General features: G+C 37.5%; 1 protein-coding gene across 1 annotated transcript in view; it reads right to left on the bottom strand.

Annotated features, from left to right (window-relative positions):
* The window catches only part of SAR1 (SUPPRESSOR OF AUXIN RESISTANCE1), a 105,193-nt gene that overhangs the window by 15,695 nt on the left and 74,306 nt on the right, over positions 1 to 15,192 (bottom strand). Inside the window, exons 10-13 of the mRNA XM_010276784.3 lie at positions 11,738 to 11,858; positions 7,075 to 7,257; positions 6,794 to 6,986; positions 6,036 to 6,610 (exon numbers count right to left, since the gene is read on the bottom strand). Of these exons, the coding sequence (XP_010275086.1) occupies positions 6,036 to 6,610; positions 6,794 to 6,986; positions 7,075 to 7,257; positions 11,738 to 11,858 (1,072 nt within the window). The remainder of the gene's footprint in view (positions 1 to 6,035; positions 6,611 to 6,793; positions 6,987 to 7,074; positions 7,258 to 11,737; positions 11,859 to 15,192) is intronic.

The following is a 15,192-nucleotide window of genomic DNA, read 5'->3' as shown; positions in this document are numbered from 1 at the left end:
TTATCAAAGAAAAAAGAAAAAAAAAAAAAGTTACTACTGTTTAGGGAGAGGCACAAGCTGCAACCTCTCCCAAGAGACTAAAAGAAAGACAAATTACAACTGTGCCCAATACAATTGTTCCCTATTTTCCCCTTGCTTGACTAGGCTGTCAGCTACAGCCTTAGCTGATCTCCCCACCCACTGTATACTTACACATATATTCCTGGTCAGCCACTTGACTGTTTTCACTTCATTGTAATAGCAGGTTCTGCAATCACCCCACCACCACCTTATACATATCCTTAATTAGGTCTATATATCTATTTGGCATCCCTTTGTTTTCCCAGCTCCAACATATTATCTCTGCAGAAATTCTATCATATGCTTTCTGTAGATCAATCAACAACATATGGAAACTCTCTTTTCTCTCTGAACTTTTTTATTAGTTGTAGCAAAAGGTAGATAATTTCCATGGTTGTGTGGGGATTCTGTGACTATATATATCTTATTAGTATAGTCCCTATTGTGCATTACATCACTTGTTACTTTTTATTCTTATTTCTCTTTCAGCCCTGTATGAGCATTCTAGTAATTGTACATATCTTTTAATATATAAGAGACTCTTTGAGGTGGGGATTGACTATTCTGGACACCTCCAAAGATTAATCTTGTTCTCTTCTCTATTCAGCCAAGAGTATTGACATGGTATCGGAGTGGGTTGCTCTCTGATCTATTTTCTCTTCTCTCGATCCTCACTGAAAGCAGTAATCCTATTATTCTATTAGGATTTACTGCCCTATCTTCTGTGAAAGAGATTAGGGCTGTTTTGATCAACTCTAATTACTGCCCAGTCTACTTTGTGCAACGAGCAAGTGAGTTTTTATTAGATCTCTCTTGGGAGATCTTGGGTCGAGGCCAAATTTCAGATCTAGTGTCGCTTACATCTAATCTATTCACCCTACAAACAGCATCTGATTTGGTGAAGTTTTTTAAGGAGTTTTAATCTTCTTCTTGGGGTGGCAATAGTGTACAGTTTCCTTTTTTGGACTCCAACATCTTTGGACTTCAGGTCTTCTACACCAGCCTATGATCTAAGCTTTTCTCTCCAGATGAAGGATTCTCTTAAGAATTTTTAACCCTACAATAGGGTTTTGTTTTGGAGTTTTTCTGAGGGCTGTTTCGATTAGCACAAAGTACCCCATTTTTCCTGGAAAAGACGCCTGATCGATTAGTAAATCAGTGTTTTCTCTCAATCATCTGATTCAATCAAGCTATAACCCTAGGGTTTTCTTGCTTCCCATTTAATTGTTTCAGATTTCAGATTGATATTAAGGGTTTTTTATCCCTTCTTGGATTCGACAGACCTGCAACTTGCATTTTTTGGACTGTCAACATCGAATTCTGGTATTTTTTGAGTTCCTTGACTTCCTCTACACATGGAATACTTCTCTATCCCACATGGACAACGTGGACTATTGTTGAATCTGGTTTTCTCTAATATTTTTGTATCTGGAGTCTGGACTGTTGTTTCATTGCTAAAGTGGCCTCTGGTAGAGTTAATATTGTTCCTTTGAAACTTGATGGATCAACTGATCAACCTATGGGACTGACACTGCTTTTACAGCACATGGAAATAAGGTATCTTCTACTGGTGATGATTCTTCTGTTAAAGGTGATTCCTTGGCATCTATGGTTAAGGAAAACATTCAGCAACTAGTAACATCTACTATTTCTTCTGCCTTTTCTGCTATTGACTTATTTGGTTAGTTCTATAGCTATGTTTTTCTCCTCATGTTCCGACAATCGACTCTGGAGCTACCAACCATATGACAAGAGCCTACCCTAACCAACCAAGTAACCTTACTAAAACTCATCACAAATGGTAAAATGTTAAACATCATTGCCAACCAGTAACCTTATTAAAACTCATCATAATGTTTGGGACTTATGTCATAAACATTTAGGTCACATACCTGCTAAGAAATTAAAGTTTTTGATCGAGTCTCGTTTTATTAAGAATAAAGTCCCTTCCTTACAAACCTTTGATACATCTTGTGTTTCCTGTTGTTTAAGAAAGAATCGTACTTTTCCCTTTCCTCACATAACTGAGCATGCTACCTCTTCCTTTGAGCTTATGCATAGTGATGTTTGGACTGTACTTATCACTTCTAAATTTGGATACAAAGACTCTGTATCATTCATTGATGATTGTAAAATGGTACACATGGATATACTTTCTTCACCACAAGTCAGAGGTGTTCCAACATTTAGATTGTTCCATGCTATGTTATGAGTTTAGTTTCAATCACAAGTGTGTATTCTTCGTTCAGATTAAGGGGAAGAATATACTAATGGAGACTTCCTATCCTATTTGAAGAATAATGAAATACAAGTTTGATTAAGTTGTTCAGATACTCCTTAGCAAAACGGTGTGGCCAAGCACAAGAATGAACATATAGTTAGAGTTGTGAGGACATTGATGCAAGAGTCCCATGCTCCAACTTATTTTTGGGTGGAGGCAACCAACACAGTTATGTTTTTGATCAACTATATTCCTTCCTCTATTCTTGGTAATATGTCACCCTTTCAAAAGTTGTTTGGTTGTCCTTCGAATTTATCTATGCTTTATGTTTTTGGATGCCTGTGCTTTATTCATCTCCCCCCTTGTGAAGGTTCTAAATTGTCTACACAGTCTATCATGTGAGCCTTTGTGAGTTACAATCCTAACCACAAAGGGTTTAGTTTTATGATCCCTCTGTTCATCATATTCATATCTCATGTAGTTTTGTTTTTCTTGAGCATATTTCCTTTTTTGTTGGAATTACTGAACTGCCTACACCATCTGTCTTTTGTTTTTCCAAACTTTGATTCACGGGATGTTCCACCTCCAACTAAGAAGGACCTTTTCATCTTCTCTCACAAGCGGATACGTGCTTCAGTCCCTACGTCGATTCAGATCAACATCTCACCACTACTCCTATAAGTGATACTTCTATTTCTACTACTACTTCCATTTCAGATAATCCTCTTACCTTTGTTCCTCTTCACCATTCTACTTGCATCCCTAGACCTCCTAACCGCTATGGTTTTCCTTCAAACCATAGCACTCATTAAAAGGAAGCCATGGATGCAGAGATTCATGCTTCATTTATCAAGAAAAAAATAAAAGAGATTCAAGCTTTACATTAGAACGACACTTGGTACCTTGTGATTGTTCTTCTAAATGCCTCCATTTTTGGGAATCATTGGGTTTATACCATTAAGCTGAAATCCAAAGGATCCGTTCATTGATAAAGGCTCGATTAGTTGCCCAAGGATATAGTCAAGAGTATGGCATTAATTATGAAGAAACTTTTGCTCTTGTTACTAAGATAACCACAATTTGTGTTCTCTTAGCATTGTTTGCTGTCCAATCTTGGACCATTTGCCAGTTAGATGTGAGAAATGCCTTTCTTCATGGTCAGCTAAAGGAGACAGTCTACATGAAGTATCCTCCTAGATACTATAGTGATTCTTCTTTAGTATGTCACCTCAAAAAAATCCCTATATGGTTTGAAACAGGCTCCCTAGACATGGTTTGAACACTTTCGAGATGTTGTAATTGTTGTTGGATATAGCCAGAGTTCCTCTAATCACTCTCTCTTTGTTAGGCGATGACCTCAAGGTATTACCGTTCTGCTATATGTTGATGATATGTTGACTAGGAATGATGATGAAGATTTTAGTGAGTTGAAGTCCTCCATAATTCCTTTCACATGAAGGACTTGCACCCTCTCACCTATTTCTTGGGTCTAGAAGCTCATCGTAGCGACTAGGGGTATTTTGTTTATTCCTCTGACCTCATTAAACTTGTTGGCATTACTAATGAGAAACATGTTGATACCTCTTTTATCACCAAGACTGTAACCTCACCCAGAATTTGCTAACAGCCGAACCTACTTTACCCTTCTAGGTCGGCAATCCACCCAGAAGAAACAAAAGAACAGCTCTGATAATCTTCCAAAGAATTAAACACCTTAGTGTGCAAGGCTGAAACTGAACTATCTGCTGCCCTAGAATGGGCGACAGTCAAGAAATTAGGGTCTTAAACCTAGAACCAGTCGTAGGTCAAGAAACAAGCAAAGAACTAGATCAATAACCAGAAAAAGTGAGATCTCCCAGCCGCACCTCTTAAAATAACCAGAAAAAGTACTCTTTTAATAGATCAATCACAAAGAACAGTCCAAGAAAAGAAATTTCTCAGTCGCACCTCTTAAAATAACCAGAAAAGGTGTTCTTTTAATAGATCAATCTCAAAAACTTAACTTACTTCAGTGAAACTCTGGCCGCCACCTTCAAAATCAAGTCTGAACCCTAATCTTTAAAGTTCTTCCTGTTGTCTGACACTTCCTGATTGCTGGACATCCTCCAATGCTAGCCGCACACTGCCAACAATCTCCAAGACTCAGCCGATGGTCTTGCTTTGCTGAAAGCTTCCAATTCTAGGAAGTTCTTATGTAGTCAGCCATATTAGACTACCACAAGAACTCCTATGTTGGCTCTGATACCATGTAGTCGAATGAGACTACAATCAGGCCTAATTTTATTGTTCAATTAACAAGGAAAAATTGAGAAAGAAGAAGAGGATAAGAGGAGAGGAGAGGAGGAAAAGAAGAGTTTGAAGGGGAGATTAGAAAAAGAGAGGATCTTAGATCTTCCGCCCCTCTCTTACTGTTTATATTAATTCTTAAATAAAGATAAAAGGGCTGAAATACCCTTACGGCTTACATGGAAAAAAATAAAAGACTAATAATTAAAAACTGACTTAAAGACTTGACTAAAATAACTACCAACTACCAACTAACAACCAACAGCTGACTATAGTCATACGAGTGCAGTAGTGGGGACCACATCAGTTTTCTCTACATGCACCTCACACCTCGGGTGCAAAATGCCCCTTGTGTTTCTTTGCACCTTGTGCTTTTAAAACACTGGACTAGAAAGTAACTTGAAGTGATCAAACAGTAGATTAGACATTATATAATCACTATTCATGTTTGGAGCAGTCGGGGCATTTAGGGCCTATCAATACTAATGTTGGAAGACAAAGGAGCCAGCAACAACTAAAAGGTATGTATCTGAGGGGAGGAAATATGGGCAGGCTAGCAATAGAGACCTATAACCAACCTTTGGGGGACTCTTCTGATGAGGAAGAAATCTATGAAGTAGTTGGGCAGCAAGCTCTTCAAACCTGGAACCAGCCAATGGATAGATATCCAGGTGTGGTATGCAAGGAGATGGACAAAATTATTGCAAGGATATGAGACTTCTTTATTATCATATTTCAGATGGATCGGAGGATTCTGAAGCAGATGCTCCACTAACAAAAGCTAGTCATTTGAATCTAAGCCCTCTTCACAGCATTATGGGGTAATTCAAAGGAACAATATTAGAGGTTATTTTAAAGAAAATGGAGTGCATGGAATTTCCACTAATTACAAGCATTTCTTTTACAAAGAACTAGGATTTGCTTCATTAATATTGAAACAATATGAACTCTGTTGATTTTGCTTGCAATCACGATGAACCATAATTAGACCTTAGGTTTTTTTTCTAGGAGGTAAAAGTTAGCATATACATATGTAGTTATCTCTAAAGAATACAAAGCGCTTCCCTTTGGACTTTTAACTTTGACCAGAGACACAGCAATTGGATCGTATGTCTGTTTGGAGTCCTCAGGATTTAGTCGGAAACAGGTAAATCTAGGTTCATTAGAAATATTTTCTCCTAGTAAATTATTACATAAAGGAGATACATAATATTGTATTAAATTTTGATTCACAGATTACTACTGCTGAACAGGAAAACAAGATTAATATTGTATTAAATTTTAATTCACACGTATGTCAGAAAGTGGAAACCTAAACGAACCAAGTTGTGTACTACCTTTAGAATCACTAGGTTATGTAGCATATTATGTAATTACAGCCAGGACCCAAATTATAGTAAATAACACAAATTTTGGTTTATCTGGTCTACTTTGTCAGATATCCCTTTCAACAAATAAAAAAACTGACCTGGCCACTGATATTGACAAGATAGCCCAATAGCAGAAGGATGCCAAATGCAGATTCAAACATCATTTTAGCAACTTGAGAAGCAGCCTGAACCAATATGGATGTATTCATGCTAAAGTCTGCACTAGAATCCAATCTTTCTAAGCTCTTACGAGGGACAAGAAATTTTAGGTAGTTTTCTATGGCATTCAAAACTCTGTCCCATGTGGTTGCTTTGTTATAGACAGCATGAATCATCAACAGCACATCAACTGAGAATTCCCTCTGCCTTTTGTGATCCGCTAATTCCTTTTCAAAGGCAGTATCTGCTCCAACTAGGGATGATATGTTGACTGCCTCTATTGATGAACTATATCCAGTTTCAAGAATCTTAAGTAAGCAAGGAACAATAACTTCAGATGAGATAATTGGTGCACTGGCAAGTGACTCGTAGAATACAGAAGCAGCTGCTTTGCCCAATTGTTGGTTAATTTTGCTAACACATCTAAGTACTTCAAAAATAATCTCTCGATCAAGATCATTGTCTGGCAAATCTAACCAAGAACTTACAGAATCACCATATTCATCAAAACAACCTGCCAACAAGGCAAAATTTTGAGGGCAATTATGAAAATATCATAGATAAGCAGCTGCATATCCCCTAAGTTACAATTTCGAATTATATATATATATATATATATATATATATATATATATATATATATACCCTAAAGTACAAAAGGTAAGGATCCATAGAAAAACAAGGACATCAAACATACCATAGATAAGAAGCTCAATATCCTCTAAATGACGGAATAAGGATATTGAATTTCTCCTGATCAAACCAACTGTACCAGTTGATGAATCAACCAGCAAACCATATGGTTTATTGTATTCACACCAATAATGGAAATAACGATTACAAAATTTTCTCCATGAATGGACTACTGAAATTGGATTTTCAGTGATTCCCTGGAATAACATCAAAATGCAAGCAGTGAGTAATCTGAGAGAGGGAGAAGGAGAGGGAGGGAGAGAGAGAGAGAGAGAGAGAGAGCACCTCACTCTCAATTAATGAAATGATTTCCCCTTTCAGACTGTCAACAGTTAACGACTGTAACACAACATCAGATGGTAGCTTGTTATAATCATTTATGGTTGCACTTAAAGCAACACTTTGCTGCACTCCAGGACGAAGCAACCTCCGCAAGAAAATAGAAGAGAAAAATGGGGCAATCTGATCCTGCAAGATAGCCAACTTTCTTCAAATATAAGAAATACTTTACCAGTTAAAACACAATAAATCCAATTTCAAAAAATGATCAAACCAATGTTTTAAAACATGGAGGCGTGACATGAGATGTTCCACTACCTAGAGGTGCAAGGCATAGTTCAGAATGTAAGAGGCATAAACATCCCGAACACAAGGAGGCATAAGCCTCCTTAAGAGGACGGGGGATGAGAAGGAAGAACGAAGAGGAAGAAGAGGCAGAAGAATCTCATTTTTCTTTATTTTTAATAAAAATCTTGTATATTAAGAAGAATAAAGATGCATAACACTAGTTAAAAGGGGGGATCTTGTCGAAGCGTTGGCAAGTGAGCCAGAGCGGAGCAAATTGGGTTCCATTGGAAAGAGGGGCTGGGGTGCTCAAGGTTCGGTTAAATGAACCGTGGGCTTATTTTTGAAACCGAACTGGGGTTACCGACCGAAACCAAACCAAAGCCGATCAATTAACTGGTTGACCAGTTCGATTAACCGTGGGCTTATTTTCTACAATATATATTATAGAAAATATATAAATATATGATAAAAAACTAGATATATATATATATAAAATATTATATTTTAAATAATAAATAATATATTATATATTATATATTATAAATATATATTTCTATATAATGCATATTTATTAATTTATAATGTATAGAAAATATAATAAATATGATATACATAAATATATGTAAAATATAAATATATATATATACCGGTCGGTTCGATTGTCGATTTTTTGGTTCACCCCTACCCCCAGCCAAGGGGTTCGGAGGCTTAGCTCCCAACCCACTTTCTTTCCCTTATCTTTTCTTCTCGTCCCTTTCCTTTTCTTTTCTTTCTTTATTCACTTTTTTTTTATCCTTCTTTCTTCTTCTTTCCCTTCCATTTCTTTTCCTTTCCTTTCCTTTTTTCCTTTTTTTCTTTCTTTTTTTCTTTTTTATGTCTTTTTACATAAGGTGTGCATGAGGCGCATGAGGAGTATGCCTCATGAGAAAAGCATATGAGTCGCACGCCTCTTTCACCTGAGGCGTATGCCTCAGAGGTGTCAGTGCCTCTAGCATAAGTCTTAGAGCGTCTTGGGGCGCCCCGCCTGGACGGACGCCTTCCACGCCTTTTAAAACACTGGATCAAACTTTGCAGAGGATATGAATAGGAACATGAAGTAACATATAAAGAAATAGAAGCATAGGATATAATGAAATCAAGTCATAATTGCAAACAAGATATGATTTTCTATGAGGAAATAGTTATCAAGGTTCTCCATGACATCTTAGCATGCATTAACAAAGAATATCTTCCCTTCATATGTCTTTTGACAAATTTCATTTCGATATTGACTATGAGGTTTTGTCACATAACTTGTATAACTATGCAAAAATCATCCAAAATTTGAAGAAACAAATAAATCATATCAAAGTAGTCATATAAGTTGTGTAATTATGAATAGAGTGACATTGGGAAACTACGTCAAACGCAACCTAGATTGTAACTAATCATCTCTAGAAACATCTATCATTCAATATCTTAAGACCATAATGACCAGGTTTTCCCTAGCCTTAGAAGGCCATTAAAGGATAAATTAAAGATCTCTCGTTTAGCCCAAGATGCAATATTGTGGAGCAAACACAGAAAGGAAAGCTTCTCAGTTACGTCTTTCTACATTATTTTGTGCATGACTGCTCTCTCTAGAAAGTTGGTGTAGTGCAGCAGATAGATGTTGAAAAGGTGAACATGTTCCCTGAGAAATGGATCATACAAAAGTCCTGATATCTTATGAGGCGCTTACTTTTTAGTTTACTTTCTTCTGGCTTTATATTTTCTGGATTTATAATTCTTGAGATTCTATCATCTGAGTTTCTATTCTCTGTGCATATCTATACTTCTTTTTCTATTTTGACTCTAATTTAGTAGGCAAGCCATCTGTAACAGATGTGCAAAGGCTGACTATAGGGAACAGATTTAGTTGAGAAATAAAGCATTATTTCCTTTTCTGTGGTTCTATTATTCTTCTTTCTAGCATTGATCTTTGGGGCGTACACCAAAGATTATTTGATCATCAACCATCATCCACAAAGTCACATGTCACACCTACCAACCCAAGTCTGAACAGAATTTAGAGAATAAATTACACTATTTTCATTATTCATATTCTCCCTTACATTGAAAGTATTCAACATGAAGAGATAGGTTTCCAGATGACTTCATGTAACAATGAAGAAGAAATAAGAGCCAATTTGCAGTTATTACAGGCTTACAGTTTACTTTATGCTTTTTGTGTTCAGCTCAATTTCAGAAGCCGTTTACAGACCTGCTCAATCCCATACATTTTTCCATGAAAGCATCATTTGTCAGATGCGAAAAAGACTAAATACTACAGCACCACCATCCAAGGTTCAAAATTTCGGTACGTATCGGGCCGTATCAGGAGCTTCCCAATATGCCCCTCCAGGGGGGTGTTTTGGGGTCTAACCTGGTTCAGGGGGTAGCCCTTAAACCGACCCCTCTGAACCAGGTTTAAGAAAAAAAACTAAAAAAATGGGATCAACTCACGATACAGTCCGATAAACCCCTACTGTAAGGTATTTGAACCTTGCCACCATCCCATCTACTGTATCAATATTTTGAACCTTGCCACCATCCCATCTACAGTAAAGTATTTGAAAACGAAAAAATGAAGGACGCTCTAAGGTAAAAGGAAACTTTAGATGATTTTGCGCTAATATCAGATCCTTCATCCTTGATTGACAAACAATTCATCCAGAGTTTGAAGATGTAGAAAGAGTTCTTCCAGAATGAAGCTCTAAAATACTCATCATGTTCTACTTGATGAATGTTATGTTGTTGCATTTGTTATTATATTTCTATTCGCAATTGCTGAATTTTGGGGAATTATCTGAATCTCCATCCTGTAATCTTTAACTCTAATAATTTTTTTATTTTATAACAAAAAATCTATAGTATTTTAAGAAAAATTAAAACCTTCTCTCTAAAGTTGTATTTCTTAGGTAGTCAACAGTCTCTATAGTCCATAAAAGCAAAAGATTTTGAAGACTCAAGGTCCAACTTAACCAAACATTTATTTTCTATAATTAAGTACTAGTAGTCCCAGCCAAAGAAAAAAGATAAATACTGAAATATCTAGCCACCAAAAAAAAAAAACTCTCTACATGTTAAAAGATGAAACTACCATTAATGTTTAGCAGTTTTTTTCTTATCAATAGCAAATTCATTAATTCAAAATATGAATAATTACAAAGAGGAAGACAAACTTTCTTATCTTCCAAATACAATTTGAGCCCCCAAGAAAAGAAAAAAGAAAAAGGAGAAACAATTTGAGCCCCCAACTAATCTTAACTTCCATCCCTCGCACCAACCATTTAAATTTCCTCCTCACATTGCTGTAATTCCATAAGCCACTGTTGTCTTTGTTCAGCCACCCTACCACCACCTCCGAGTCCCCTTCAATCATGAGTTTTCTGATATTCATCTCCCTAGCTTTCTAGACTCCTTCCATAACTGCATAGATCTCAGCTCTGAGGGAGTCACCCACACCAATTGGGCCTGAGAACAAAGCAGAAACAACCCCATTCTCATCCCTAAAGACATCCCCAATCCCTGGTGTTCAGGCTTCCCCCTACTACTCCCATCAAAGTTTAGTTTTAAGCATCCAGCAGGTGGGGGGGTCCAAGTTAAACTCGTAACTGTTTTGATCTGGGTACAGTTTGCAATCTCAACCCATTTCCTCAACATGTCATCCACTGTATAATCTGTGAATCTAGGGACTTCAACCACTATACAACCCTTATATGGATTAGAGCCCTCAGTTCTTCAACACCTCTCTCTACTTCTGAGAAAATCCTGGAGCATACTGCAGCCCTCAAACCTCTCCACATAGTCCTTCCCATTTTCCTATGCCACCTGAAAAAAGAAGGGGAGAATAGACTTTGCAAGTTTGATGAAGGATTCCAACTACACCCAAAGAGGGAGAAAGCTCACTCCCAAATTGACTTTGCAAATTGGCAAGACACCAGTAGGTGAAAACCAGTCTCCCCATCAGCTTTGGAAAGAACACACTAGTGAGGCGACAAGCAAGTATTGGGTCTCTTCTTTTGGAGTAGATCACCAGTGTTGAATCTTTCCAGATAGGCTTCTCAGCAAAAACTACCAACCCTAGGAGGAATTGGTCTACCCCAAACCTCATTAACAGAAAACACCCCAACCATCTAAAATATATCTCCTCAGTAGGTGAAAAATGGTAAAAAAAAAAGAGAATGTGGAAAAGAACATGTAACCATAAACAGGAATTGGATAATACAGTTCCTCTTAAATTAAGTCTGAATGGAGTTGTGTGAACAAGAAAAGAAAACAGAAGTTCCACCTTCAAGGTTCAAAGGTAATATACCACAAAAAATAATAATAAATAGAAAAAAGTATATAATCCATGTACCTTAACTGAAGGAAACAAGGAGTGGTTGGCCCAAATCACATCATCTAAAGAGTGTTCATGACCCTGGAATAATTCATCAGCAACAAAGGATTCCTGCAAGCCATAACTGTGTGTTTCCCCCCTAAAAATAAAATTTCACATTGACTATTAAACTGACATCTTGTTAAACAAATAATATCTACACCGCTATAAGAGAAAAGAGAAAAGTAATGCACGCTAGACACTGACAAAGAAAACAAAATGGAGCTTAAGTACAAAGTGCTGATGTAGAAGAAATGACTGGATATGCAAAATGTCTTGGAGAAAGTAGCAACTGATTTTGAGCAATTGTTGCTCTACAATTTACCAGACTGTTTTCTAGTTAACCCCAATATAGTGATTAACCATCAACAGACATTGTAATCTAAAGAAAACAACATAAAAACCAAAAAAGGAGGTAGTAGCAGTCAAAATTGATCAAACATCAAGAAGATATTATCAAAAAAAAAGTGATAATAGGCCTCATAGCTGGGGCTGTCAATGAGAGGCCGGGTCTGACCTGACAGACCCAAACCGATTGGGCCAGTTCTGGTTCTGGAAACTGGAACCGGCGGGTCGGCTCCCAGTCCTGATAATAGGGTTCTGATTACTATCGGTTTGGAACCGGTTCCACCTAGTCCCGAACCGATTCAGACCTGACCCGATATATATATATATATTAAATAATGTATGATATATAAAGAATATTTAATATATTAAACATAAATAATTATTTTTTATTTACTATAATTGGGTCTGTCAGGTCTGACCCGATTGTCCCGAGAACCATCAGTTCGGTTCCAGGTCCAAAAATTACAGACCCCACCGGGTCTGGGTCCGGGTCCTCAGCATTTCATGTTGGGTCGGTTCTGGTTCCAACTTATTCCGGCCCAGACCTGACCCGTTGACAGCCCTACTGATAGCATTGCCCAAGCCACACAAGAATAGAGAATACAATTCCCCAAATGAAGAAAATAAGCTTCTATTAAGAAATTGCAATTTCTGTCACTGTCCATAGGCTATATCATCATCAACATCTAAGCCTTGTCCCAACTATATGGGGTCAGCTACATGAATCCTATTTTGTCTGTCATTCAGCGCTCAATGTCAAAGTGACAGCAAGATGACAATAGCCTAGTGTAATGGTGATGATGGCAATAGTGACAGCAAGATGACAATAGCCTAGTGTCGCTTCCCCCAAGCACTAGGAGAATGAATACTAGGCAGCACTAACCAAGAGAGTGTCTCTGCCAGAGAGATTCTTCAAATGCTGTCTTGCCAATCAGTTTGACTCTGAGCAAATCAAACGTGAGGAGTTAAGTAGATGGGCATCCTCAACATGGAGATCCAAAGGGGAGTCTATGTAAAGTCTCTTGTACAAGGACAATTCCCATTCAATTTATCTTCGCACAAGGAGGCCAACAAGATCCTTACAGGTAGGCAATGGAAGATGAAGTGTTTACTATTACAACTGGTCTTGTGGGGAACAACCTTCACAAAGATGATGCAGAAGAAAAAAAAAAGCCTAAAGACTTCTGGATCAGAGATTTTGGCCTTCTGCTCTTCATTTGGTGTCCAATAGACTTACATGCCATTAGAGACACCTTGGTGGTTTCATCAGCACTACTGATAGCTTACAGGAGCTTGCTACCTATAAATGGGTCCATATGAAGGTTGTTTTTCATAACCCTCTCTCTTAGACTATAAATGTGGTGGTCAAGGTTAAGTGAACCCTCTATACCATCACCATATGACTGAAATTAGCCACTTCAACTATGTTGCTCCCCAATAATCTCAACTCAACCAAAGATGCTCTCCAACTCAATCCAACTGATAACAACATAAAGTCGCCCTTTCTACCATCACGCATCATCATCCATGAATGAGTAGAGGCCACCAACAAGTCTGCACAAGATCTGACCAAGGAAAAAGGCAAACAACCTATGGTTCTCTCTTCCAAAACCCTACCTCTTCGTGAAGATTTTTCTCTCTCCATCACCCCTACCATGATTGAACATCTTGAAAGTGATGCATCCCAGTTTGTCGAGACTTGAGATCTAGCCTCCACTGATGAAGCACTTGAAGCCTCTCTTCTAGCAGTGGATGAAATCCCCAACCCTAGCGCTTTGATATTTGCCTTATGCAAACCTCGATTAGCTGACTTAACAGGCCTCCTTAATTATCAAACCGGTGCTATTGAAAGTTTTATCATTTGAGGAGTACCCTGGCATGCCATTTAAAGGTAGAAGATGATGCAAAAGGATTTCTTATGGAAATAGAGCATTGCAGAAGCCAGCATAACGCTAAGCGAAAAAATGTGATCAACGATGGAACAAGGGGATACTCTGCCTCACCAGGTGCCTCAAAAACAAGGCTGGAAGCTTCAAGGGAGAAGACTGGAGCAGGAAAAGATGTAAGACCTGATTGTGCTAATTGAACATGACTAGCCTTCATATAATCTCATTGAATATCTAAGGACTCTCTTTACATCACAGATTGGTAATCAGTTCATTTCTTCACAACTAGAAGTTGGATATCCTTCTCCTTCAAAAGATTACACTTCAACATGTAAGACCTTATCATGTTGATGGCATTTAAGGTGACAAAACATTTGATAGGTGCTTCAGGTAGGCTACTGGTTCAACTGAGGACCTCATGATAATCTAGGACAATTTAACACTTTATAAAGTGTCATAGTGGATAGATGAATTTTCTGAATCTATCAAGTTATTGCTTGAGGGTGGCTTTTTCCATTAAGTAACCATTACCTGCAGGCCTAATAAAAATGCTCTAAGACCTTTGCTTTGGGAGGAAGTATATAACATCAAATCTAGGTCATCTCTTCCTTGCTACACAAGGGGAAATTTCAACACCATCATATTTACTTTTGACAACAAGAAAGGCTCCTCGTTGTGCAGAGTGGACTTTTTTGCTTTTTGAATATTACAATACTTTACCTTCTTTCTCAAAAAAGAAAAAAAAACAAAAAGAAAAGAAGAAGAAGAAGAAGAAAACCTCAAGGAGAACTACCAGCATGTGAGTGTAAGGATTAACTTCTTTTGTAAATCAACATGACTTGATGTATCTACCTCTGAGGGGAGCAAGATATACCTAGACCGACAATCAAGCAAATTCAACCCTTAACTCCTTAAGTAATTGGATTGTTTTCTCATTTATACTAATTTGGAGATCCACTTTCTAGCTTCTCATCAAGAAGTTCTTCCTCAACATCTTCTAATCACTTGCCACTCCTTTAGATTGAAGGCGTTTTCTTTCAAGCCCTAGGGCCTTTCCTATTTGAAAATCATTGTCTAGAAGCAGAGGGCTTCAAAAATAAAATTAGATATTGGTGGAATTTCTAAAAATCTCAAGGCAGCAATAGTCATGTTTCTACAAAGAAGATTCACAGCTTGAAGGGAAACATCAAGGTTTTGAGA

This window comes from Nelumbo nucifera, chromosome 3, assembly GCF_055504915.1.
Source record: "Nelumbo nucifera cultivar China Antique chromosome 3, China Antique-T2T, whole genome shotgun sequence".
In the NCBI taxonomy this organism is placed as follows: Eukaryota; Viridiplantae; Streptophyta; class Magnoliopsida; order Proteales; family Nelumbonaceae; genus Nelumbo; species Nelumbo nucifera.
The sequence above is the reverse complement of the archived record's forward strand: the minus strand, read 5'-3'. Positions and strand labels throughout refer to the sequence as shown.